The 27,760-nt window shown below is 46.0% G+C and overlaps 1 protein-coding gene across 2 annotated transcripts; it reads right to left on the bottom strand.

The window, feature by feature from the left end:
- AMMECR1L (AMMECR1 like) lies at nucleotides 1-27,760 on the bottom strand. 2 transcript variants are annotated; one of them, XM_054477124.2, is made up of 9 exons: nucleotides 24,187-27,760; nucleotides 22,587-22,696; nucleotides 12,234-12,678; nucleotides 9,655-9,765; nucleotides 9,219-9,333; nucleotides 7,829-7,919; nucleotides 5,511-5,645; nucleotides 5,266-5,362; nucleotides 1-3,573 (listed from the first exon to the last, which is right to left on the bottom strand). In XM_054477124.2, exons 3-9 carry the CDS (start codon nucleotides 12,638-12,640, stop codon nucleotides 3,462-3,464), a joined length of 1,068 nt encoding a protein of 355 aa, XP_054333099.1. In that variant the 5' UTR covers nucleotides 12,641-12,678; nucleotides 22,587-22,696; nucleotides 24,187-27,760; the 3' UTR covers nucleotides 1-3,461. The 2 variants fall into 2 exon arrangements, with proteins under 2 accessions (XP_054333099.1, XP_054333105.1); XM_054477130.2 differs by lacking the exon at nucleotides 5,511-5,645.

Genomic DNA, 27,760 nt, shown 5'->3' with positions numbered 1-27,760 from the left:
TTTTTATCCATTATGATTTATTCTCTACAATACTTCGTTAAAGTGTTCAATGATTTGCACTCAGAAGTTATATAGCCAAGAGGCAACCAAGTGTAATACAAAGAATTGGTCTGAAGTCTTTGCACTGAAGGCCATATAGTCTCTTGCTTCAGGGAAGTAAGAACGAAATGAACAAAAAGAACACATAGCTCCCTAGGCTCCAGAATCTCAATAGAAAATAACATCAACAGTTAGTGAAATTGTAGATGTCAACACATCATGGAAAACAGATCTTGTGCAAAATATTAACACTCAGGACTTCTTTTGTATAGATGATTTTTATTATAAACAATAAAATATATGTAATGTCTCAACTACAAACCTTTCATGTTGAAAGGGTCTCTAACATGAGTTGTTTTATTATTATGAAGCAAAAAAGTTTTAAGAATCTCACAGTGGAAATAATCCAACACCAACAAACTCTAGTGATCAAAGACATTCTCTTTTAATGTAAAACAAGGACAATTCATAATTACAGAGAGAATGTCCTAGCTGTGGGTATTATGAGACAAGCCAACTTTCCAGACCAAAAGGCACTCACAGCTAGGGATGAAACGAACTCCGAACCAAGCCAGAGAAGTTGGGCTGGTCCTTGAAAACAGTGGTTACCTACTGTCCAGCTCGAGCAGCCCAAGGACAAAGGAAACACTCAGCAGAAAACATTCCCTTTTCTTTAAACCTACCACGCACACCGCAGGTACTGGCTGCCCTCATCACTGCTTTGGTCAAGCGTGCAGAGAAGGCAGCTCAGTTCCAGTTCGGAGCTGTCCTCTCCCTATGCAAAGCTGCCACGTGGATGATCCAGACTTGGTATTTTTCCTGAGAGCCACCTGCTACACACTTTCATGAGGTGACCATGACCGTATACTTCTAGACCGCTTCCTGACTAGGCCCCGTTCAGGACGGATACTGACAATGCCCATTCCTCATGGGGCCAAATGGTTTCCCTTGGTCGACTCCTGAGTCCCGACAAAGCAAGAGGAACCCAAGCATTTCCATTGCTGGACTTGTGTGGGAGCATGAGGGAATGTGCAGGGAGTAAGGCTTCTTCACTCCAAAAACCACTGAGCCCACTTCAGTGTGGTGCTGGGCCTAACCAGCCCAATTCTTGTGCACTGATTTTTTTTTTTTTCCCCATTTCTCGGGTTTTAAAATTTTCTATTCATTTTCTTAAATGGCAGGTATCCTACCTCCCCCTCAATAAAATAAAATAAAATAAAATAATAAAATAAAATAACATACCATACATTGGAGAAGACAAATAGGGCAACATTTCTACAAGAAAAAATCGGCTTGAGGAGCATGGCACTGTAAATGCTTGCATGACCAGTCTCACTGAGCGTGCTCAGGGGTGAAGGTTTAGCACCAATTTTTTTGCTTTTTTTAATCTTTAGAAATTAAACACAACTTTTAACATAGAACACTTGAACAGTAATGAGTGTAGCCCTATGTATCAATACTGTTGTACAAATTGGTGGGTGGCTTAGTCCAGAGCTGACCACCCTGACATCGATCCATGGCACCTAAGAGTAACCGTTGCCACATGTTTTTAACAAGACATTTATTCTCAGCAGCAGGAAATCATGAAACGACCCCTCCATCTTCATTTACATTGCCAAGGGAAACATAGCAGGCTGCAGGAACCCAGCACAGCAGTGAAGGGCCGCAGCCTAGGCACCGTCACCCACGTTTCCCTCGCACGTCCCAGGTCCTCTCGAGCAGCACAGGACGGTGTGGAGCAAACCCACTCACCCTTGCCCATCCCTTCCCACAAACTTGCCAGCGATGCCTAGAACAGCACAGGTGTCCTTTCTCAGATTGTGCCCCCGCTCCCCTTCCCCCTTCCTGGCAGAAGAAAATGCAAAAGATCTCTTGAATATTTGCCCATTTCGGAAAGCCACACCATCACCACATAAACTTCAAAAAATAAATTAAATAAAAACATTATGTTCACTGGGTTGACACCCAATCCACTTCAAGAGTTCTCTAAGCATGTTGTTGAAAACCAGTGTCACATCCTTAGGATCCTTCTTCCAACTGGCCACTCTCCCTGTGAATCATTTTAGCAGTGCCTTTGTAACAATATTTTCAAAGCATCTTCCAAGTCCCCTAGTTCTATGAACTTTGCCACCAAATGAGTGAAGAATAGGCAAGGAGAGAGGAAAAAATTGCTGACAGCGATTTGGAAGTCAGCAACAATGGGAAAGGGAAATATGTCACATGAAAGTTTGAAAGACCTAGAATAAAATGAGCTTTTTGGAAATTTGCCCTGGTGGGGTGAAGATTCCCAGCATGTCAGGCAAGATAAAGATCCACCTTGTGTAATTACACAACTGTTTCCTAATGTCCTGTAAAGGACAGAAACACCAACAAGTCTTCCCACTTCTACAGGCAAACTAGAAAAAGGAGCTCCCCTGCTTACAGGCCCCTCAGGATGTCACCTGAAAAGAAAACCAGCTTACAGACCCTGGATTCTCTCCTATGATGTGTCCTCCTAAAGCCCAACTCAATCGCTTGTTTGCACATCTACGCTTCTGAGAACCTACTAGGTCCAGCTATAGGCACTGCTACCAGCAGAGGAGTGAGGTAGCCGGGCGGTGCAGAAGAGGTCTCTCCTCTCACACCTGCGTGCAGTGATGACATCAGGACCTCCTGTGGGCATCTCCATTCCATCCCTCAGCAGGCTACACGACGGAGCTCTGTTCAGTAATCAGGAGACTCAATGCAGAAGAGTGCCAGAAAATCCAACTGAGAGTGGGATGAGGATGAAAATCTTCATGGCCTACTGAGCAATGAGATCTGCAACGCCACCCAAAGGGCTTCCGATCTTGATGTGGGTCTCTGTCCAGGAGCCTCGAAGGACTCGTGGTGCCCACGTCCAACCCTAACGTGGCGTCCGCTTATGAAGCATGGAGGTTGTAATCAACTCTTGGTACGCAATAAACTGGAAGTTTAAAAAAAGTAATTTAAAACAACCTAAAAATGTTTCTTGGTCTCCGTTGCCCAGACTGCCAGGGGAATACACCTACTTCATCTGGGGAGGCTGCAGGGGTGTGTGTGGGTTCAACCTTCAGGGATCATCAATTTCAGCTTCCAGCGTGTGGCCAACACCCATGTGGCAAATACCAGACAAGGGTCTTCTGAACCCACAGTAATTCCCACTAGTCATGGAGGAGCCCCAATCCAACGGAACCCCATATTGAGGAAAGGCTGAGATAAGGCTTGGGCCCCTCAAGTTCTGTTTCATTCAAGGTAACCCTACCCTCCCTCAGTCAGCGGGAGGCAGACTTGGCAACGGAAGCTAGCATCATAAAATGGTGCAGTAATAGAAGTAACTGGACCAGGAAGAGGAGGCATCTGCTCCAATGATGTCATAGCCATTGGTGGCCACGGGGGGGTGGGACTGGTCATGCAGCCGTGTGTCAGGAGTAATGATTGTAGAGGGGCGGGGCATGAAGAGTGCCGTTCTGGAAACAGTGCTGTCGGGAAGCAATATACTCTGCGTAACTGATTGTCACCTTCTCACTTCGGTACCTGTATGAGGAAACAGGAAAGGGTATTAGGAACCCCAAACGCTTCATTTTGTAAAGTCACTCAGCAGAGAAAAACCAAAAGCGTATTCCACATTTTGAAAGAATAAAATGGAAGACCAAGAGCAATCTTACTTACAGAAAATGAAAGACAGCACAAGAAAACAATGTTGTTATTACAAATGAACAAGATGAAAAAGCACAATCACAATTCCCCCGAGAATGTATTTCAGCACATCCCACCTTGAAACACTACACGTGCTTATCATCAGGCTGCTCGTAAGCAATCCGCTACTGGGGTCTGGATGAAGAATTTCAAGGTCAAATTACACGGGTGGCAGATTGGAAGATGGCTGCACCAAAACCCAGTGCAAACTGCACATCTACTTCCAGAGTAAATGTGATACATTTGACAGAAATGCAACCTCAATTCGCGTAAGAGCAACAAACAAGTTATTATAACTAAAAGGGACACAGATACCTAATTCTGGGTCAAAGTTTGCTGAAGCAGGTTAAAGGATCCTTGGGGCTATATAGGTCTCACTCCCCAGATGAATATGCCATATCACAGGGTCGTCAGAACAGAATTCATAGCACTTTGGCTGTGCTCTGGAAAGAGCCATGAGTCAGGATGCGAAGCATGGGGTGTTACAAACCTATGGAGCCTACTACAGACCACAGGAGCTGGGTGTGACAATCCTTACCCAGAGCCATCTCTTTCCCACTGTAATCACTCCTCCACTGCAAGGTGATTATTCCTGAATTTTGACAGGGAAATGGCTGTTCAAATAAATTATAATAATAATAATAATGCTTTGTATTTGAAGAGTTTTTTGTTGTTTTTTAAAAATTTTTGGAATCCAAAGCATTTAAAAAACACTGGGTCATCTTCCAAACAGACCTGTGAGATTAGTATATGATTATTCAGCATTTTACAGATGAGGGGCCCAAAAGAGGCCCACAAAAGCCCATAGAAGCTAAACCTCTCAGTGTTTCTGATTTCATAGGGATGAGAAGAGAACTAACATCTCCTGATCACCTACAATGTTGACTGGCCCCAGGCTAGAAATTTTCCATACATTCCCTTAGCACAGCCTCAAACAGCTCTAAGGTATTATCATTCACATCTTACAGACAGGGAACAGGCTCAGAGAGGTAGAATAACTGGCTCAGGTCACACAGCTAGTACATGTTGAGCTGGGATTCCAACTCCAAGTCCATCTGCATTCTACTACACTAGGCAGCCTCCTCCTAGAAGTATTCCCCACAAATGAGAGGCAATTCCTTTTAACTTTTTGTAAAAGCATTTTCTTACACTCCTGTATCTCCTGCCGCCTGACTACATGTGCGGTCAGAAAGCGGCACCTCAACTGACTCTGGACTTCCAGAGAGAGCCTTGTCTCCTAATCTCAGTCTCCCCCTCAGCCTCCCAACCACGTGGGTCTGGCAAAGCCATCCACAGCCTGCAGGGCAAACCTGCCCTGCTCCAAATGTGCCCCCAGCTCGGCTGTGGAGACATACAGGATGCTGGGAGAGTCTCTGCCTTTGCTGCCACTGCTTCCTCAAAATTTGAACTTCACCCACACTTCTTTGATTTAGGGACATTCACAGAGAACACTTCTCCATCCCATCAAAATTATCCTCCATTCAACCCCAACTAAATTGAAATGATAAGGAAAACAAGACAATGGCTTACCTGGTGAGTTTGATGGTTTTTCTGAATTCACTGGTAATTGGAGCTTTAAAGCCACCTTTCCTGAGCAAGGAGTCTATTGTCTGGATCTGATCCCAGTCTGAGGAGGAGAGAGGCCACACTGAGGTCAATGCACATGCAAGAGTAAGGCACGCTCTCACATGGCCCGTGCAAGAAAAGAAATGGGACTCGAGAAGCAGCCGAGTCTGCTAAGGCAAAGGAAGCCCTGGGCACTGACCCCCACGTACCTGGCGCCCAGTCTGTCTGCCAGTCCCGTGGAGACTCTGAGACATGAGATGATAGCCCGACACATGCCATAATGGCTGTCCCCAGGCTCCCTGCTCCTGCGTCCTTCCTGTCAGATGTTACCCCAGTATAATTATCTAGGAACAAACATGGTTCCAACTTAGACCAGCCTATTGGCCTAGTGCTGGTACCCAAGGCTGCTCTGTGGGAAGAGAGGAATTTAAATTCTGCAACTTATATTCCTTTGTGTGACCCTCCTTCAGTCTGATGATTTTTGGAGTCCTGTTTTCCATGGTAAAAAATTGACAGCGAGAAAGAAGCTGGCTGGGTGCAGTGGCTCACGCCTGTAATCCCAGCACTTTGGGAGGCTGAGGCAGGAGGATCACTTGAGCCCAGGAGTTCAAGGGCAGCCTAGGCAATATGGTTAAACCTCATCCCTACTAAGAATGCAAAAATTAAGTGAGCGTGTGGGATGCGCCTGTAGTCCCAGCTACTCAGGAGGCTGAGGTGGGAGAATCATCTGAGCCCAGGAGGTCAAGACTGCAGTGAGCCAGGATCACACCACCACACTCCAGCCTGGGTGACAGGAGGAGACCCTGTCTTAAGGAAGAAATAAAAAGGGAAAGACAGGAAGAGGAAGAGGAAAAGGAAGGAAAGGAAGGAAGGAAGGAAGGAGCTGTTCCCTCAGGAAGGGCAGGAAAGTTGCTCATGCGTATACTATTGTGTTATTCTTGCACATTCTTTTTTTTTTTGAGACAGGGTCTCACTCCTGTCACCCAGGCTGAAGCGCAGTGGCGTGATACTGGCTCGCTGCAACCTCCACCTGCCAGGCTCACGTGATGATCCTCCCACCTCAGCCACCCAAGTAGCTGTTGACTGTCAGGTGTGTGCCACCACACCCAGCTAAATTTGTACTTTTTGTAGAGACGAGGTTTCGCCACCAGACTAGTCCTGAACTCCTGGGCTCCAGTGATCCACCTACCTTGGCCTCCCAAAGTGCTGGGATCACAGATGTGAGCAAACGTGCCCAGCCTCATTCTTAACAGATAAAACCAACTTCATCAAATTGAAAAATCAAAGAAAATCCCCTAAATTACTATGCTAGGTGCTCCAAAGTTTTTATTTTTCCAACCAACTTTCAAATGGCAAAAGTAATTTATTTACCTAAGTTATTATTTACACCTCCCCATTACAAAACATGGTATGCCTCCTTGTACAGAGTGTGTTAGATTTATGACCTAAAAGAGGTGGCTAAAAGGTTTGCTTTTATGCCACATACACACTGCTCTTGAAAAAGTTTAAGCACAAGCAAAATAAAAACCAACCAGGCAATCGTTTTCCATGTTTGCTCATGATATATACTTCACTGGGTATTTTTTCTCTATTCTAGGCTCATACCCAACAAATACTGTGTTTCACATATTATTTTCAAAAACAGACCAATTCCAAGAAAGAAGGAAAACTGCACTACGTATCAGAGAATGCACAAGCAACATGTAAAGGTACCCTTCTAGATATTCTTTTAAAGACAAAATCTGCTCGATCCACCCTACCTTTAACGTCCTCATCAGAAGAACTTATAGGCTACTGAGTTCTTTTTTTTTTTTTTTTGGAGATGGAGTCTCGCTGTCACCAGACTGGAGTGTAGTGGCGCGATCTTGGCTCACTGCAACCTCTGCCTCCTGGGTTCAAGTGATTCTCCTGCCTCAGCTTCCTGAGCAGCTGGGTCTATAGGCACGCACCACCACGCCCAGCTAATTTTCGTATTTTTAGTAGAGATGGGGTTTCACCATGCTGGCCAGGATGGTCTCAATCTCTTGACCTTGTGATCCGCCCACCTTGGCCTCCCAAAATGCTGGGATTATAGGAGTAAGCCACCACGCCTGGCCGACTACTGAGTTCTTTAAAAAACAGTAGGGACTATATTTATACCCTTTGCCATGTATAACATTGTTTAATGATTTGTGATCCAAAGTTCGGTACCTCCTGAATTCTACAATATGGTTAGGTTGATTGGTGGTATTTTGCTACAATTGCCACTGTAGTTCAAGGGGCCAAGAAATAAAACTATTCATTGAAAAGAAGTGTTTGAAATATCAGGCGAGTAAGTGAACGATTTACCCTTTTTCTTTTCCCAGCTCCTAGACCTTTTTGGAAGTTTACCCTTGGTTCTATAGGAATTTGACAGGTATTAAGAGGCAGAAAGGCCCTCATTCTTAGCTGCAGTTGGGCTGCAAGGTGACACACTTCACTTTCTTGCCCTTTAACTGGCACCACTGTGAATGATACTTGTCATTAAAATCCCGTTCAACCAACTCACCTTGTTCCTTAGCAACCTCAGGTAAATATGTGGCTGTGCGTTTGACACCTTTTTCATTAATGAATTCAATTCGAATCCCATGGACCCCTACCTATAGAAAAAAGTACAACCAAGTAAATGGCATTTACTTACTCTAATGGAACTTCAGTCCCCACATATAAATCAACATTGTTCCCTGACCAGCTTAACACAGGCCTAGAAAAGGGAAACCTTCTCGCATTTCATGACTAATTCTATCTCAGGAGGTATAGAGGCCAAAGAAAGTTCTGCTTTTAGGGAAGGGTCGAGAGTATGTGTAGCCAACTCTGAGAATATGAAGGTAGGAGAAATGAATTCTTTAAGTAACTCATCCAGGAATTGTGAATACCCTATCCCATTAAATAAGCATGCCACGAGGTTTTTATCTGGGGTCACGATCCTTCACATCTGATTCCTAATAAAAACTTTTACTTGGCCAGGCGCGGTGGCTCATGCCTGTAATCCCAACAATTTGGGAGGCCAAGGCCGGTGGATTGCCAGAGGTCAGGAGTTTGAGACCAGGCTGGCCAACATGGTGAAACCCCGTCTCTACTAAAAAAATACAAATGGCTGGGCATGGTGGCTCACGCCTGTAATCCTAGCACTTTGGGAGGCCAAGGCAGGTGGATCACGAGGTCAAGAGATTGAGACCAACCTGGCTAACACGGTGAAACCCCATCTCTACTAAAAATACAAAAATTAGCTGGGTGTGGTGGCGTGTGACTATAGTCCCAGCTACTCAGGAGGCTGAGGCAGAAGAATCTCTTGAACCCAGGAGGTACAGGTTGCAGTGAGCTGAGATTGCGCCACTGCACTCCAGCCTGGTGACAGAGCGAGACTCTGTCTCAAAAAAAAAAAAAAAAAAAAAATTAGCTGGGCATGGTGGTGGGCACCTGTAATCCCAGCTACTTGGGACGCTGAGGCAGGAGAATCCCTTGAACTCGGGAGGCAGAGGTTGCAGTAAGCCAAGATCACGCCACTGTACTCCAGCCTGGGCCACAAGAACGAAACTCTGTCTCAAAAAAAAAAAAAAAACAAAAACAAACAAGCAAACAAAAACTTTTACTCCAGGGCTTGCCAAGAAGGATCTGGAATATTTTCTTTTATCCCATTATTTCTTATTAGACATGGGAGAAGGATGTAAACCAAGCAGACTAGGGAGAATCAGGAGAAGCAAGCCTTTCCACTGACACTTCTGCCTACTCCTGGTATAGCGGCACCTCTTCTGTCACCTATGTTGCCCACAATTGGTTCCAAACTCAGCCTTCACATTCTTATACCCTCTCTCTCAATGAAGGAGATACATTGCCATGTACTAACCCGAACCCAAATGCAACGAGAGATGCAGAGTTCCAAATGCGGCTGTTCTCACCTCCCAGTCCAGGTAATCACTGGCATCCTCAAAGTTAGTAAGGAGGGAGACAGAGCAGAAAAGTTTAGGCAGCTCCTCTCGGGTCAGGGGGGGAAATCGGCTGTCCTTAAGTGCACTGGAGGGGGACAGAAAACATAGGTAAGGCTGCTCTGGAGTCAGGAGCCAATATCAGGTGCCACAGAGCCCACATATTTATGAATCTTGAGCTATGCAGAGAGTATCTATTGTTCATCAACACTAACATGTTAAAAACAACTTGATGCTATTAACTGTCTGTACTTGAAGTGATAACTGACTCACCAGATTAAGCCCCTTACATTTCCTGATTACCAAAAAAGAGAAAGCTCAACATACATCACTTAGAAGAAATAAAGTCAGGCAGCTATTTCTGATTCTAGCCAATTTATCTACAGTTCTTAATGTCTGGTGTCATTACCTGGTTAACGTGTATTCCCTGAGTCCTGAATGAAGATTCATGGCTGAGAAGGTCCCAATGCAGCCACGAAGCCGCTTGTCCCGCCCTGTCTTCCACGTCACAAAGAGCGGACTAAAAAAAGCAAAACACAAAACATTCTCCAGCCCCAAATTAATCATGGATAAGAACAAAACCTTTTGGCTTTGTCCCTATTCATTTCTGTTATTGCCAAAAATCCCTGTTTTTGGACTTGCCAGCTACCCGAAGGACTCTCTGCCTTTCAGAAAATGGCACAGCCCCTGGCTGGAAACAGGAAACCTACAAGGCAGCATGAGGAAAGGCTCCGTGTAGTGGTTCCCATGTTCCATGCTGACAGCTTTAATTCACTTTGCTGCCAAATTTACATGCTACTTTCCTCTTCCTCTGCCCAAGACTCAACTTTTCCTTTGAATTCTCCAGTTTCCTCTTCCCTAAGTCTATTTATCCAGGTAGCCATGCTCCCCAGCTCCGTCTTTCACGATGACACCTCACCTGCACAGCCCCTTGTTCATCTGCAAACCCATGTTGCCTCCATGATCATGTCTGCCCCTGACAACCACAAATATTTCCACTCACAAATTTTCAGAAAAAAAGTTCCCTCAAAAAACATTTTTTAATTTTTAAAAAAAGATTTAAAAAGGCTGGGTGCAGTGGCTCATGCCTGTAATCCCAGCACTTTGGGAGGCCGAGGTGGGCGGATCACTTGAGGTCAGGAGTTCTAGATCAGCCTGGTCAACATGGCGAAACCCTGCCTCTACTAGAAATATAAAAATTGGCTGGGCGTGGTGGCAGGCTCCTGTAATCTCAGCTACTCGGGAGGCTGAGGTGGGAGAATCACTTGATCCTGAAAGGCAGAGGTTGCCGTGAACCAAGATTGTGCCACCACACTCCAGCCTCGACAAGAGTGAGACTCTGTCTCAAAAAGAAAAAAAAAAAAAGATTAAAAAAAAATAGAGATGGGGGGTCTCACTGTGTTGCCCAGGCTAATCTTGAACTCCTGGGCTCAAGCGATCCTCCCACCTCAGCCTCCCGAAGTGCTGAGAGATTACAGACTATAGGCATGAGCCACCGTGCCCAGCCAAGGAATCTTTTTATTAGCAGAGTTGCCATTTTCTGTTTCTAGGCCAAAGTCACACTTCATTAAGGCTATATCAGACTGACAGTGACAGATTTTTTAGCAGGAGGTTTCAAGGCCTGTTCCCTCTTCCTGAAATCCCTCCACACTCTAATGTCCTTACCTCTTAGATTGAGTTAATCATTTCTAGAGGCAACTTAAGTTTTCAAAGTTTTCTGCTTTGATCACTGTCCCAAAGGGCCCCACAGCAGCTCTCCCATCTAGCCATCTTTTCCTCCCAATAAAGCACCTGCACAGCACCAGCCAAAGCTGCAGCCCCAAAGCCTACTGAAAAATCCTTCAAGACAAGGCCTCCATTGCCTGCAGGATGGAAATGCAAAGCTCTGAATACAACAGTCTAAACCTTCCCTAAACACCCACATCACCACCTGTTCTCCCAAACTGCATCTCTCTCTTACGTGGGGCACCCTGGATCTCACTCAGGCTTGGGATCTCCACCTGCTCAGTCAGGTGTTTTCTAACCATGTTACCCCAGGGTGACAGTTCCCAAAAAACCGAGCACACTTCCCTCCACGTTTCCTCTCCTCTGACACACTCACAGAGAACAACTTCCCCTTAGCTATGTGCGTGTGTGATTTGCCAACCTGACAGGTCTCCCAAGGGAAGAGGCTCCTTTTCTTCACACCCTCTCCATGCCCCAGCCAAGGTTTTGCAGTCTCCGAATGGCAACCAACAATTGAGGAATGAATAATCTCATATCAATGAACACTCCAAAAGCATACCCCCAAAACAAAAATAAAAAAACAGCAATGCTCTTCAAAGCCAGCTCAGAGCGGCTTCCAATTCTGAGGAAGAAGAAAATGCTAGCATGGATTTCTTCAGTTTACTTTATACATATTGCTTATTTAAGTCACTGAGACCAGTAGAGGGCTTGGGACAAGCAACAAAGAATCTTGAACTAAAAATACTGAAGCAGATTCTGACTTCTTGATGGGATGTGAGTGGCCCTACAGGTTTACCAAGGGATTTCTCATGAACAAAGTGAGGGGACCCCTGTTAACCAAATCACAGATCCCAATGAATGAGAGCTCCTAGTCTCCAGCCTGGCCCTCAGACTTCCAACTCACCTGGACTTCAACACTATGGGGGTCCCCAATGGTATGGCGTGACTTCCCCACTTGAGAGGTTAAATGACCTACCCACTGCCATGTGAAGCAACAGAAGAGCCAAGAATGAACTCACTTGGTTTCCAGAACATTACTTTAACAACAAGCCTACAGCCTCCTCCAAATGTGAACTGCTCCCTTCCATTCCTGAATCCACTGAATGTTTTAAATATTGTCTGGACATTTCTAATCATTCTCTTCCCGTTACCCTTTCCTCAAATGATAATAAAGATTTCCAAGTAGCAGACCCTCTCAAGAGAGTCACCCCAGAAAGATGTCACCGTGCCTTCCTCAGTGCCCCCAGCACGTGATTTACTCACTAGGGGTCATTGGTGAATCTAGGAAGTCGCGGCTGTGGGAAGCCATAGAGGTGGCAGTAGAGTACGTCGAAGCAGTAGCAGCACATCTCTGCAGTCACCACCAGATTCTTAGTGGTGTTGGCAGTTCCATTAGGCCGGGGAAGAGGGCTCAGCGCTCCCGATGCGGGATTCATTCGTGTGATGGGAGAGTTTCCAGGTCCCAGAGTTAAGTCTGACACATTCTCCCGTCCACTGCTGCTGTCCACATGCTGGTGGTTTTGAAGAGGTCCTGAACTAGAGCCAGGGACAGTTGTGGACTGATTCCCGTGACTGTGCGTTCCACTTCCAGATAATTTGGGCTTCTTGACCCCACAACAACCTGCTGCCAACTTGGGCTCGAGTGGAGGAACACAACGTCTTTTTCCCATCCTGATTTAGTGCTCGAGGTCTGGAATGCTGCAGAACCCTAACCAAAATGAGAAGTTAAGCATTAATTTGAATGGTTAGTTAAAAGGAGAGGAAAAGACATCAAAGAGAGAGAGTCTGCATAGACCAGCTAAGAGCTGTCAAATTCTTTCTCCCACTCAACCTCCAGGTCACAGACCAGGAGAAGAAACCCCTAACCTTTTCCTAAAAGAGAACTAATTTTTATTTTCCATAAAATTTCCAGATGACTACTATGGATGGAGGCAGGCACCAAGGAGCTCCCTGTTCCCCAAGAGTCCCCAGGGCAGAAGACAGGGTGGGGCAGCAGCCAGCCTGAAGCTGGCTGAGGACATTTCCAGACTGCCTGGAGGGCTGCGCACGACCTGTCAGACTCATCATCATGATGTCTCTACCTTTTTTAGAGGCTCCAAATTGAACCATCCTATTTTTAAAGAACTCCAGAGGAACTTTCTTGATTTTCCTTGTTAACCACATCCTTCTGTATTTTCCTCATCACTAACTACAATCTATCTTCGTACTTTCAGCCCCAAACCACAGCAAGGATGAAAAGCAGTTGGCTGTCACTCTGAAGAGGGCACATCTTCTAACACAAGGCTCCCACCTTTCTGTCTTTGCAGCTCTCCTCCTCCAGTCCCCTCATTCTCTTTGGTTCCCCTCTGAACTCACTCCAATTTCTATACATCTCCCTATCCTTTCAAGACCTCATTCAAAAAACCTGCAACCTAGCAGAAACCTTTATTCACATGAATGACCCAAGCTTCACAGCCCTTTTGTGAGGTGGCAGTTTCTGCCCTGTCATAGCCAGCCAGACAGATACAAAGCCACCCAGCTTAACAAAATGTGGTGTCACATGGGCTGGGGAGCCACAGCCTCCTCCCAGCTGATGATGCGAAGGGGAAAGAAGGGATTTTTTTTTAATTGTTTTTGTTTTTGTTTTTTTCTTTAAAAGCCCGCAGTAAAAATGTATAGCCATAACACAACTAAGGTCCTCCCTGTTGTCTGAAAAGTGTCACTCCTCAACAAAATCAGGAAAATAGAGCCTAGTTATTTCAAGTTGACAATACTGAAGTTTCTAAGTACAGAAAACTAAGTTTTCTTTCAAGTCATTGTATGTTATTGTTTTGGCTGGAAAGAGAGAGAAAGAAGGGCAAGTGGGGGGAGGGAGAGAGAGAGAAGAGAGATTTGCACTGTCCTACCTAAATTTTCCCCTGTGATTTGGACATGTCATATAATTATCTTTTTAGGCATTGATCTACAAATAGTATTTCAGTTGTAAATTCTTCAACCTTTTAAATTTCAAATTAAATATTTACATACCCATTTGCAATGCCATTATTTCTAAACAACTTGTCACTTTACGTTGAATGATATAAACATTTTACAAGGATTATTTATGTTCTTCATATATGCTGATCCATAACAAAATACACATCTAGGGCATTTCCGATTGAAATCAAAGCTCTCTGTGGCCAAAGAATAATAAGCTTGTACATTCTCTCATCTTTCTTGAAATAGGGGCTTCTCTCTTTCCCTCTCCTCCCCTCTCCTCTTCTCTCTCTCTCTCTTTCTTTTTCTTTAAGAGACAGGTCTCATTCTGTCACCCAGGCTGGAATGCAGTGCAGCCTCCAACTCCTGGACTCAAGTGATCCTCCTGCCTCAGCTTCCCAAAGTGCTAGGACTGCAGGTACACACCACTATGCCCAGCTATCTTTTTTTTTTTTTTTTTTGAGATATGGGGGTCTCACTATGTTGCCCAGGCTGGTCTCAAATTCCTGGCCACAAGGGAGGGATCCGCTCCCCGCTCCCTCCAACCCGATGGCTGGACACAGTGGCTCATGTCTGTAATCCCAGCATGTTGGGAGGCCGAGGCAGGAGGATTCCTTGAGCCCAGGAGTTTGAGACCAGTATAGGCAACACAGGGAGACCCAGTCTCTACAAAAAATAAAAAAAATTAGCTGAGCATGGTGGCACTTGTTTGTGGTCCCAGCTACTCAGGAGGCTAAGGAGCAAGGACTGCCTGAGCCCAGGAGGCTGAGGCTGCAGTGAGCTATGACCATGCCACTGCACTCCAGCCTGGGCAACAGAGCAAGGCCCTGTCTCAAAAAAAAAAAAAAAAAAGGTGGTGGGGGGCGGTGCGGTGTGGTGTGCGGTGGGGATCCTCTCACTGCAGCCTCCCCAGTAGCTGTCATTATAGGTGTGAGCCACACCTGGCTTCTTTTTGAGAAAGTCTTATATACTCAATATAATAAAACCTCCAATGACTACACTGTTTCTGACCATGGATGTCACTGTCTTATTTGGACTGTTGAGAGGGGAAGCAGAGTGTCTTGGTTTTTTAAAATGCTGCCTCCAAAGCCAGGTGGCCTGGGCTCAAATCCTGGTTCCTCCACGATTAACCTCTTTCTGCCTCAGTTTCCTCAAAACAGGAATAATAATAGTATTTGCTTCCTAGGGTTGTTGGGTGAATTAAATGAGTTTAACATATGTAAAGAGGCCAGGTGCCCTGGCTCATGCCTATGATCCCAGTACTTTGGGAGGCCGAGGTGGGTGGATCACCTGAGGTCAGGAGCTCGAGACCACCCTGACCAACATGGAGAAACCTCATCTCTACTAAAAATAAAAAATTAGCTGGGCATGGTGGTGCATGCCTGTAATCCTAGCTACCTGGAAGGCTGAGACAGGAGAATCACTTGAGCTCTGGAGGAGGAAGTTGCAGTGAGCCGAGATCACACCATTGCACTCCAGCCTGGGCAATAAGAGCGAAATTCCGTCTCCAAAAAATATATATATATATATATAATATATATACACACACACACACACACACACACACACACACATATGTACATAAAGGGCTTAAAACAGTGACTAGCATGTATTGAGCATCAATACTTTTAGCTGCTCTTATCATCTGGGTTCTTGTTCCACTGTTCTCTAGGAGGGCAACTCCTGGGGGGCCAGTACTTGGCTGTGCACTCTGGGCTTATAGCAGAGCTTGCACAGAGCACACACTCTTCAAACAGGGCTTCACTGAATCCTCTAAAGCACTCAACAAGGCAGATGATGCTACCATCATTTTACATTTTACATCGTCCACACTGCCACTAAGTGGCATGCTCTTGGCTCACTGCAACCTCTGCCTCCCAGGTTCAAGCAATTGTCCTTACTTGGCCTCCTGAGTGGCTGGGACTACCAGCACGTGTGATCATGCCTGGCTGATTTTTGTATTTTTAGTAGAGATGGGGTTTCACCATGTTGGCCAGGCTGGTCTTGAACTCCTGACTTCAGGTGATCTGCCCACCTCAGCCTCCCAAAATGCTGGGATTACAGGCATGAGCCACAGCACCTGGGCCAGAGCTAGGATTTAGATCACAATCTATGTATCAGGCTGTATGGCCTGGAACTACAAGAAAGAATGAGTCCTGCCAATAATATCCACTGGATTCAGTCTCTTTCTTTAGGGCAGGATTAAAAAAAAAAAAAATTAAATTCTGGGCTGGGCGTGGTGACTCACACCTATAATCCCAACACTTTGGGAGGTCAATCGAGGTGGGAGGATGGCTTGAGCCCAGGAGTTGGAGACCAGCCTGGGCAACAAAGTGAGACATCTGTCTCTACATAAAATAAATTAGCTGGGCATGGTGGCACGCACCTATGGTCCCAGCTACACAGGAGGCTGAAGCAAGAGGATCCCCTTGAGCCCAGGAGGTTGAGGCTGCAGTGAGCCATGTTTGTACCACTGCACTCCAGCCTGGGTGACAGAGCAAGACCCTGTCTCTAAATAAATAAATAAATAAATAAAAATTTAAATTCTAGGGTATGTAAAGAACTAATCTAACAGCGTATAAAATCTTGCCACCAAAAATGGAGCCGGGAAAACAATATGAAAAACCAAGCCCAAAGTCAACATCTCAGCCATCACCTGGAAAATTATCCCCTCATCCAGGGTCATTTGAATCCACGATGGGTGTCACCGGCCTGAGTTCTCACTTGACTCTACTTTGTGTGCAACTGTGGGCAGTGAGCTAGAGATACAGGTCAGACGAAGCAGCAGGACAACATTCCCAGAGAGTTGGTGTTTTAATAGGGCTCTGAGGCTCTGCACCTCTAGAGCCTCAGAATTCAAAGAATCAAAGGGAAAGGATAAAATGCAAAAGCTAAAAAAACCTTTCATCATTCTCATTACACCAAACCACACCTGAAGGAAAAGCTAAATGTCGTGAGATGAAGGCAACAACTCAGACATTCTCTTCCAGGTGGTATCAGCCACCTGACTGGTGAAACACCCCATCACAGAGCAACAGAAGGGATTTTCAAACCACACCAATGCAGATGAACTCAAGTCCAGAAGATTCTGCCTACATGCCACACACAATCACTGATCCGCAGTGGGTCATAATCACAGTTGATTTTACACAGTTGTGTTTACAGTTCCCCCACATCTTCCAACTATGATTTGCAATGAACAGAACCAACCACAATCTTTGGCCCTTTAGACCCAAGCATTTCCCTGAAGGCCACTAAATAACCAATTCAACTGATAGTCTCAGTTGAGTTTTAGTGACCAAAAGCAGAGTTAGATATTTTCTGCATCAAAAATATATTAGAAGGCATTTCTTTAAAAGCTTATTCCATAAATTCAAATCTATGGGAAATTTCAAACATGACCAAAGTGGAGAAAATAGTATACTCCACAAATAGTATAATGAGCCCAATATTTAAAAATTTCCAACCTATGGCCAATCTTACTTCATCTATACCTCTGTGCATTACCTACTCTCTCCACCTCCCATTCTTCTATGGAATTATTTAAGGCAGTTTTTTGAGGGGTCCAATATTTTACTTATCTGCCAACAAAAAGCAAATATTAACTTGATATAGTTTGCGTATTTGTCACCACCCAAGTCTCATGCTGAATTGTAATCCCCAGTGTTAGCTGTGGGGCCTGGTGGGAGCTGACTGGATCACGGGAGTGGATTTCTCATGAATGATTTAGGACCAACCTTTGGTGCTGTACTCCTGACAGTGATGACAGTGAGCGCCTTCTCTCAAGATCTGGTCATTTCAAAGTGTGTGGCACCTCCCCCCAACTCTCCTGCTCCTGCATTTGTTATGTTATGGGCCCGCTCCTGCTTTGCCTTCTGCCATGAGTAAAAGCTCCAAGGCCTCCCCAGAAGCAGATGCTGCTATGCTCTCTGTACAGCCTGCAGAACCCTGAGCCAATTAAGCCTTTTTTTTTTTTAAATGAGTTACCAGTCCCAGGTATTTATAGCAATGCAAAAATGGTCTAATATATAACAACCACAGGCAAAGAATGTAAAGTAAACCAAGGTGCTGGTAATAAACAAAGACTTCTTAAACATCAACCACTATCAACAAATTTCATCAAAATTTTCTCTTTAGGTTCGAGATTCTCTAGTCCTATTCCAACAATGTAGGTATCTCATCACAACTAAGTAGTTCCCGACTCAGCTCTCAGCACTGCCCTACAAGGATCAAGAGACACCTGGTCCTCCAGCAGCCCGGCTTTGTGAGTACTAGGTAAGGTACTTCAGAATAATAGCATTCTAACAGATCAGACTATCTTTCTGATCAGCTAAAAACAAATGCTCCATTTAATGACATACTCTACCTCTTCTAAATCTGTGCCCACCAAACTTCCCTGCCAAACTTTATAAAAACTACCAAGGATGGTACTGTGAGCATAGTACAAATTACTGTGAAGCTAGTTCATCCGAAATAAGAGAAGCCAGGTGCAGGAGCTCACGCCTGTAATCCCTACACTTAGGGAGGCAGAGGCAGGCGGATAGCTTGAGCCCTGGAGTTTGAGACCTGCCTGGGCAACATAATAAGACCCCATTCTCCACTAAAACAGAAGGAAAAAGACAAAAAAAGTTTGAAATCAGGTGTAAAAACCCTTGCTTTATAAAAGTATATATAACCAAGACCCTTCCAGGCCGTCAGCTGGTTACTTGCACAAAGCTCAGCTCAAGGGCCATGGTGAGAGTCCGCAGTAGTGATCCCCTTTTCTTCCTGTTCATCCATTAGGACCACCAATAAGAATAAGCTAGTTAAAACTAGGTTTCCACCAGATGGAAACAAAACTCATACTTCAACAAAAAGCTGGCAGAAATCACAGCAACCACTGTTTTACCTCTTAAGACCTCCTAACCTTGCAGGTGTCAAATAAAGTGTGCCCTTAGTGCTTAAAAGTCACCAGCCTTCCTCAGTGATGCTGTGGCGTCCTCATCTGCCCTGTGCTTGCAGGACGTTCTCTCTTCTCCACCTGATGTACACACTCAAGGGGGCCCTGAACTTCATTAGGGCCCGCAACAACGGCCACTCAGTGACTCTTCCTCCCTCTTTGTGGGGACGCTGAGCACTGCCGTGCTATTTGGAGCAGCTTACAACTTAAAAATTTCAGTCAGCACTGAACTCGGCATCACCCTGAGCCTGAGAGGCCGCAGGGCATCTGTTTCACCTTTCACGGCACCTAACATGGTATCCTACATACAGTACACACACACACACACACACACACACACACACACACTCTCCTGATTGTCACCAACAATCTTATCTACACATCTAATAATTGTATTTAAGTTTGCCTGCTGACAGTGGAGTATCGCAGAACCTGAGGATGACTGAATTACAAGCGCCTATTCTTATCAACAATCTCCATTCTATTCAACCCAAACCAAGGGATAGTTTAATAATTATTCATAGCAAAATGGATAGCCACTGTGGATAATTCATTTTAAAAATTAGGTCAACTATCATCTAAATTCACTTCTTGGTCCAACATATGCTGGTAGCTGTCGTCCTTGCTAAAACATACCAGTAGCTGTCAGTTCTGGAAATGGCTTCGGGTGCTACTTCAAGGTGGCTCAAGGCTTTCTTTTGATAGGTCAGATAATCTAAACTGCAGTTGGGAAGAATTATTTTTTCCTTTTTGAATGATGGAGCACTTTCAGAACTACCCACTGGAGAGTTTATTTGCCCGGATGGCCATTTGTGGTTTCAGGGATTAATACAAACTATTTCTCATACACTGCTAGTATTTACAAACCAGGTATTGAGACTGCTATTGACACAAAGATGTGATGATGCTCTCACTCATGTGTCTGTCTGGGCAAAAGGACCTTCCTGTCTCACTACAGGTCCCTTTCAAGGCTACTAAGCCCACTGAAAACAATAACTCACATTTTCCCAGAGCAGCTCCCCTCTTCAGGGGACACAGCCTAGATTTTGAGGTTACAATCTCAGCTCAGATCCCAAGTCTGACTTGCCACGTACCAGCTACGCAACTCAGGCAAGTATTCACATCTCTGTGGACTTGGGCTCCTGCTACCACAGAGGTTTATTTGTGAGCCGTGAAAGACACGAAAAGCACCTGGCAGTTCTGTGGCACATAACTACTATCTATTAAGTGTCTGCTGTTACCAATACTTCCCTACCCCACTGATAAAAGTAGCGTTGGTTATAAAAATAACACAGCTCTGAGTGCTTACAATTTCTAGAGAAATAATGCCCTCCTAACACAATTCCATTAAGAATGACCTTGTAATCTAAAAGATCGTATTATTAACACGGGTTATTACTCTCGTGACCGTGATGGTCTCCTTCTTTGGAGAGCAATGGCTTCCGATAAATCATCCACTGTTTCTTTTCATTCTGAGATGCCAGAAAACACAGAGAAAAATACTTGGCTGCCTTGAGAGTTGTACAGTTTTATTCCACTAGAGTCCTCATTTAAGCTTACAGACATACACTAAAAAAGAGACTAAATTTGCTAAATATGCTATTATTGTAGACATCTTGATAGATACTGAATACCCATTTAAAAAACTGTTGTCAAAGTAGTTAGGTTTCACACAACCACCAGATTAAAATATCTAGAAAAGCCTAAAGGTGCGGGGAAAAATCTAGATTCACCTTTTGAAGACAAGCCTCACAACAGCTTATTCGAGGGCACGATCTCATAAAGATTTGGGAGGTGGGAAAAAGGCCAAGAAAAAGGGGGTCTCTGCATTTTCTTCTGTTATCATTTAGCATTTAGATGTTTGCTCAAATCAAGTTTTCCACAGAAGGGAACAAGCTGTTGTTTCCTTTGTGACATAGAGTTGACTTGAAATTCAATTTAATAATTACATTATGGGTACTGAAATGGCACCTGAGCTATAATTCTGTCCTACTTATGGAACTATTCCAGGAAACAGTCAGAAAAACCCACATACATTCTGGTAACCATACCAAATAATCATTTATTTTTGAAACCCCCATCATACACACATCCAAAACATTTGGTGTGTGAAAATTTTCCCCCACAAATCACAGATATACCTATACAATTGTTCCTTTTTGTTTTGGAGACAGGGTCTCCATCTGTGGTCCAGGCTGGAGTGCAGTGGTACAATCACAGCTCAATGCAGCTTTGAACTTCTGTGCTCAAGAGATCCTCCTGCCTCAGCCTCCCAAGTAGCTGGGACCACCGCCATGCACCACCACACTCGGCTAATTTTTAAAAATTTTTCCTTTTGTAGAGACAGGGTCTTGTTATGTTGACTAAGCTGGTTTTGAACTTCTGGCTTCAAGCAATCCTCCTGCCTTGGCTTCCCAGTTTTGGGATTTACACAGGCATGAGTGACTGTGCCCAGACTTTTTTTTTTGTTAAAGGGATGCAGTCTTGCTATGCTGCCCAGGCTGAAGTGGCTATTTACAGGGCTCAAGCGATCCTCCTGCCTCAGCTTCTCAAGTTGCTGGGGCTACAGATGCATGCCACCATGCCTGGCAACAATTGTTTTTAAGCTTTATAGATTTTTAAAAACATAAAGAACTACAAATTTTTTTTTTTTTTTTTTTAGACAGAGTCTCACTCTGTCGTCAGGCTGGAGTACAGTGGCATGATCTCGGCTCACTGCAACCTCTGCCTCCCGGGTTCAAGCGATTCTCCTGCCTCAGCCTCCTGAGTAGCTGAGGACTACAGGCACGTGCCACCACGCCTGGCTAATTTTTGTATTTTCAGTAGAGATGGGGTTTCACCATGTTGGCCAAGATGTCTTCATCTCTTGACCTCGTTATCCACCCGCCTCGGCCTCCCAAAGTGCTGGGATTACAGGTGTGAGCCACCGCGCCTGGCCAGAACTATACATTTTCATTTCAACTTAGCTTAAAGAAAAACATGTACCTAGGAGTCAAAACTTTTTTCACCTCCCCTCTGTTTTCTATGTGACCTGTAGCAAGGTGCCAGATTTTTCCGGGCCTCAGTTCTTTCATTTGTAAAATAAAGACATTTGTCCCCTGCATCCCTCAGAGGGGCTGGGAGGCTTCACCAAGAAGGGAAACACTCTGAAAACTCTCTCCTAAGTGTTAGCATACTATCATTAACCAACTCAAGAGGGCACAGCAGTCATAATTTTTCCCCAGAACTTTGTTTCAAGTTTACAGTGAAAATTTTTAATTATTTTCAAATCTGTGATGGGATTTTCAAGAAAATATCATCACTATTTCAAATTTAGGACAAAATGTTCCAAAAGTCTCTCAGGACTGAAACTATAGAAAAGAGAACCAATAATTGACTTCGATCAGGAACTGCATTAACCTCTGAGTTAATTACCCTAAAAGTTAAGACAACCTCTTTGGCTGTATTGAGGAACTAATTTGGGAAGGGTGGGGAGCCACACCTTACACACTAGAAATATAAAGGAAAGATCATGCCACGCCACCACCTAGCTCTTGCCTTTGCATATTTAAATTATTTTAAAAGGGAACAAGCGGAAAAACTTCATCAACATTAGGACCCCGTCATGGAAGTAGAAAAATACAAATGAACAAAACACACCTACATCCCAAAATCCTAGCACATGCCTAAAATCAAAAACTACAACGATGCTCTACTCTAAATATGCCCAAGATAATACTCACTGAAAGCAGAAAGTTCGTATTGCCAGAGGAACAGCTACAACAGAGGAGGGGAGCTATTTTGTCTCTGGAATGAATTTTCTTCCTTCCGATTCCATTCCTTCTTCCTGTACCTAAGACGGAAATGCAGGTGCAGTGAACAAACACCCAGGTAGTGCAGAGGTAAGACAGATACGGTTTCTGAAAAACCACAACTCGACAAAGCAATTTCGGGGGGGTGGGGGGCACAGCAAATAGCTAAAGAACAGGCTCTCCTTATTTCAAAACCTTGCAAACTCTAAATCTGAGGCAGCCGTGCAGTCCCATGCCCTGAATCATCTCATCCTTAGCGTCATCAACAAGAGAGGACACTGAGAATCAAAGGTTTTATTTATTGAACTCGAGCATGAGACGCACATTAAAACTTCCCCACCACAGATGCAGAGCAAAAGTTGCTCTCAGGCCAGAAGAGACCATTTAAAAGCTCTCCGCCGGTTTCAGAACACAAATAAATTTCCCATCCTCTGCAAAGACAGCACTGAAGAATTACTGGACAGCACGCCAGAGGCAGGGACCTGAGGGCAGGCCATCTTGCTATGCCGGGAAGAGAGGGTCACTGTTGCTAACAGTCATCCATCCTTACTCTCAATCTCGAAGAAACCTCTTCCTGATCTTTTCACCAACTCTCCCCACTACTAGAGAATTGAGCTACTCCCAAAGATGTAAGTAAACAGGAGACTGTTTACATCTCCTGTGGGTGGGAGAGGCCCCACCCACTCTATCCTAGGAGAGGGCAGTGAAAGAGGATAAGGCCCAGAGGGATAAGGGTGAGGGAGCGTGGCAAACAGAGGAGTTCAGATCAGGACAGGGAATGGAGGAGGGCAAGGAGTGAAGGGCACAACCCACAGCCTGGGAAACAGAGGCATGAAACCCAGCGTGTCAGGTGGACGGATCATGGAATGGGGGGGCCAGCAGAGGTTAAGGAAGGAGGGCCCAAGGGTAGGGGTGGGAAAAAGAAGAGGAGGAGGAGGAAGTGCGCGTGTGAAGAGTGTTAAGAAAACGACAGGCCAGAGCGGGGACGGGAAAAGCGGGCCGAGGGAGAGGGTGAAAGGTGAGAAACAAGGGTATGAGGAAAGAGGGTCCGGGGCGCTGGGGAGTTGGGGAGACGATGGAGCGACGGGTAGAGCAGCTTGGGCCGAGCCGCGGGGGTGGAATCCAGACGCCGGGCGGGGGAGGGGGCGGCGGGACGGTGGGTGGGGGCCACCAGGCGGCGCCGGAGACCACCAAACTTTATAGCGAGCGAGCCTGCTTCCTGGAGGGAGTGCAGACAAGGACCAGGAGCGGAAGCCGAGCCTCGCGGCCCGGGGCACGGCGCCGCCCGCCCCTCCCCGGCAGTGCCTCCCGACCCCCTGCCCGCCGCTGGGACACGGCCTGAGGCCCCGCCCGCCGCCCGGGACCCCTCCCCCCCGCTGCCCTGGGACCCTCGCCCCAGGACCGCGGGGTCTCCTCCCGGTCCCGCCGCCCGCCCCGGCGAGAACAGGCCCGGCGGGCAAGGCGGCGGCGGACCAAGGGAGGCCTGGCCCGGCAGCGGGGAGAAGGGCGCGGCGCAGCCTGAGTTTCCCACCTTTCCTCCTGGCCCAGACGCGGCTGGGGCGGACGGGACCTCTCGCGCTCTGCCTCCTCTTCTTGCTTCATGGAGCCATGCGCCTGGGTGGGGGCTCCCGAGAGAAGCTGGCCTGCGGGCGGGCCGGACGCGCTGCGCGGACGGGGCGGGGCGAAGGAGGCCGGCGGGCGGAGGAGGAAGCGGCGGGGCGGTGGCGGCGGCGGCCGGGAAGAACTAGAGGTATTCCCCGGGCGGCTGGAGGACTGAGTCGAGCCGGGACCCGAGTCCTCCGGTATCCCAGCAGCCACCGGAGGCAGTGAGGTAATGGAGGAAGAATGTAGGGAGTCCTCCAGTGGACCATACTCCCTCTAGCGAGCCGCGGAAACCATAGAGATCAGGGCTCAGACGGAGGGCCGGCCCACTGCTGTCACGTGGCCCCCAACCGTGCGCTTTATTGGCTGGTGCTGGCTCTACGGGGTTGAATTTTGGACGCTGCCTGCCATTCGTGGGGCCGAGTTTCAGGCAGCTGGAATAAAGAGAGACATCGGTGGAAAGCCGCGAGAAGGCCAGCGTCCCTGGCTGGGAGCAGAGCTAGCCGAGTAGGGCGCCCGGCTGTCAAACTGGCCGGCGCCGTGGACGCTGGGCCGCCCCGGAGCGGTCGCAGAGTCTGCCGGGAGTCGTAGTCCGGGACGGGCTCGCGGCATTGTCCGCGACGCAGCTTGGGATCCGGGTCGGGTTGTCGGCTGGGTTGCTGCCGGGCACCGTAGCGCGTTAGCCACCCAGCATTGAGCTGCCAGCGGCTGTTCTCCCTAAGCACCCTCGCTCACGTCGCCTCGTCTCGCCTCGCCTGACCGGCCGCAGCCTTGGATACCAGCCTTAAATCGAGCCGACGACGGCCCAGCCCCGCCTGCGGCGAGGTGCGCGGGATTCGGTGCCAGCCGCTCGCCCCTGGCCGGGCCAGCCTCTTGATGCACCGGGGACGGGCGCGCCCATCCGACTCTTCGAGGGGCGGCAGGGCCCTATCTGTGTCTTTCGCTCGCGAGCCCCCAGCTAGAGTTGGCTTCAGCGGAATACCTACTGTGCAGGATTATTCAACAAGCCGATTGATCACATTCTTCAGCTCTAGCAGTGCAAAGGCTTTACTGAAAAAGAACATTACAAATTTTTTTTGAAAGAAATTTGGGGGTAAATTTAATTTTAAATACTGATTTTTGATAACATTTGATCTTATGACAGCATTTGTATTTTTAATTACAGATAGGATTACACTAAAAGTCATTTCTGACCTGCTCCCTTACCCTTATGGCTAAAATAAACTGTTAGGCCCTGAAGCAAAGGCGAGCCATGTTCTAGAGCAGTGTCTTTCTTGTATTAAAATACGGCCCCATGCTCACATATAGGCTGTTTTGTGTTTCGCTTTTCTGTTGATGTACAAAGGAATCCTTGATAGGTTTGTCCTCAAAGACCAAAGACAAGTATCTAGTAAAAAATGCAAATCATATCTAACAGTGAAGCTTTCCAGCAAAAACCTTCTGCTCTGGAATGCATAATTATGCGAGCATAAGATCTACTACTCCAGACTTTTAGCATAATTACCTATAGGCAGCAAAACCCTAGTCAATTGAGTGTCTGGTGCCTCTTGGACCTGGACTTCTCAAAGAGAACGGGCAAGGAGGACGAAAAGGAAGAGACAGCTATGCTTTGTGAAACAGGAGGTGACTTAAAAAAAAATTCTATAGCAGTCTTCTTAATTCCTGTCACAGACTTGATGTGCTTATCTGCTGTTGAGGCCACGGTTGCCAGTTTCTAACTTTCTCTGTCTGCCTGAAAAACTAGAAATTAGATGATCGTATGGCCTAGAGCCAGAAGTGCAGGAGGCAGAAAGCCAGGGGCCAGTTTTTTTCTTTTTGTTTCTGAATAAGAAGGCCAAATCCTGACTTAAAATAATCAAAATAAATTTTACGGAGTGACGGTCTTTCCAGCTGAAAGCCTTAAAACATGGCATCTGGAAGAAGGCCTTAGTCTATTGCTCCCAGGATGGTACTATATAGTCATTAGACAGCCCACAGATAAGGGAGTTATTGCTCCCTCGTTATTGGGCTGTCAGGAATTAAATGATGGAACTAAGTTTCACTTGAAACATTCCCAAATTAAAACAAAAACAAGCCTTGCTTTGAGCTGTTGAAAAGGCATTTTACTGAGAAGATCCAGATGCTATTGCTGTTCTTAAATGATGTTGAAAGGCAAAGGGTCAGGACTTTCAAAAAGTCACTTTGAGGTCACCTCACATAAGCAAGCAACAGTTTGAACTGATGCAAAAATAGAATGAAATTATGAACAGGAGGAAGAAACTAAAATGAGGGCAGTGTATGCCATAAATATGGAAGAGGCTGTCTCTTATTTATCTTCTCATTTCCTGTACATAATACAGAAACCTGGTATGTAATAGGCATACAATTATTTGTGGCTCAACTGAATAAATGAAGATGGAAACCAGCAAGCAGCGGGCAGATAATATACTTGGGAAAGGAGAACTGCAGAGATGCTGGGTGGCTCAAGGCCTCTGCATGATCCTCAAATGTCACCCCAATCTGCTGTGACATAGCTATACCACTCATCAGAATACTCCAAAACAAATTGTCTGCCTCCCTTATGTACAACTTTTATCATTTCTTATCTTGGATGGTTAAGAATATGTAGTAATGGCCGGGCACGGTGGCTCACGCCTGTAATCCCAGCGCTTTGGGAGGCTGAGGCAGGAGGATCACCTGAGGTCAGGAGTTCGAGACCAGCCTCAACATGGAGAAACCCTGTCTCTACTAAAAATACAAAATTAGCCGGGCGTGGTGGTGCATGCCTGTAATTCCAGCTACTTGGGAGGCTGAGGCAGCAGAATTGCTTGAACCTGGGAGGCAGAGTTTGCGGTGAGCTGAGATCCTCCCATTGCACTCCAGCCTGGGCAACAAGAGTGAAACTACATCTCAAAAAAAAAAAAAAAAAATATGTAGTAATGGTTAAGAGTCCACTGTGGAATCAGCCTGCATAGGTCCAAATCCCAGTCCTGACTGAATACCTGGTAACAAGTTATATCAGTGACTCAGGCTTATCATCTGTAAAATGGGGATTATAGCATTCCTGCCTCATAGGGATTTTATGAGATTTAAATACCAATAAGTCTGTACATTATAAACCTTATCAGATTGGCGTGGTGAAAATGCTCAGTAACTGAGCCTGGTGAGCATTAGAATGTTGAGATCGGCATGAAGTTAGCCTGTATACTGGGCATACACATTCTTCTGGATTTGCTCCTTTTGTGAGCAATCAATGATGAGCTAAAGGCATTTGCTAACTAGTAGGAATTAAATAAGGTTTCAGACAGGATCTTGGTGGGTGATGTAGATTTTATCTGTCCCATTTGTCCCATTTCTCAACTTGAAGTGAGTCTGGCCTTGGTCTGCATCTGTGCTCTCCCCTCCACAAAAGGTAGGCCCAGAGAGACTCCAGAGATGGCCCCGGTCTCCTGTGTGTCCTCCACCACTGCGTCCACTTGGGCACGTCAAACGTATGATCGGTACTTATCTGATTAAAACAAATC

Source organism: Pongo pygmaeus, chromosome 11, assembly GCF_028885625.2.
Source record: "Pongo pygmaeus isolate AG05252 chromosome 11, NHGRI_mPonPyg2-v2.0_pri, whole genome shotgun sequence".
Lineage (NCBI taxonomy): Eukaryota > Metazoa > Chordata > Mammalia > Primates > Hominidae > Pongo > Pongo pygmaeus.
This window is presented reverse-complemented; position numbering and strand designations above follow the sequence as displayed.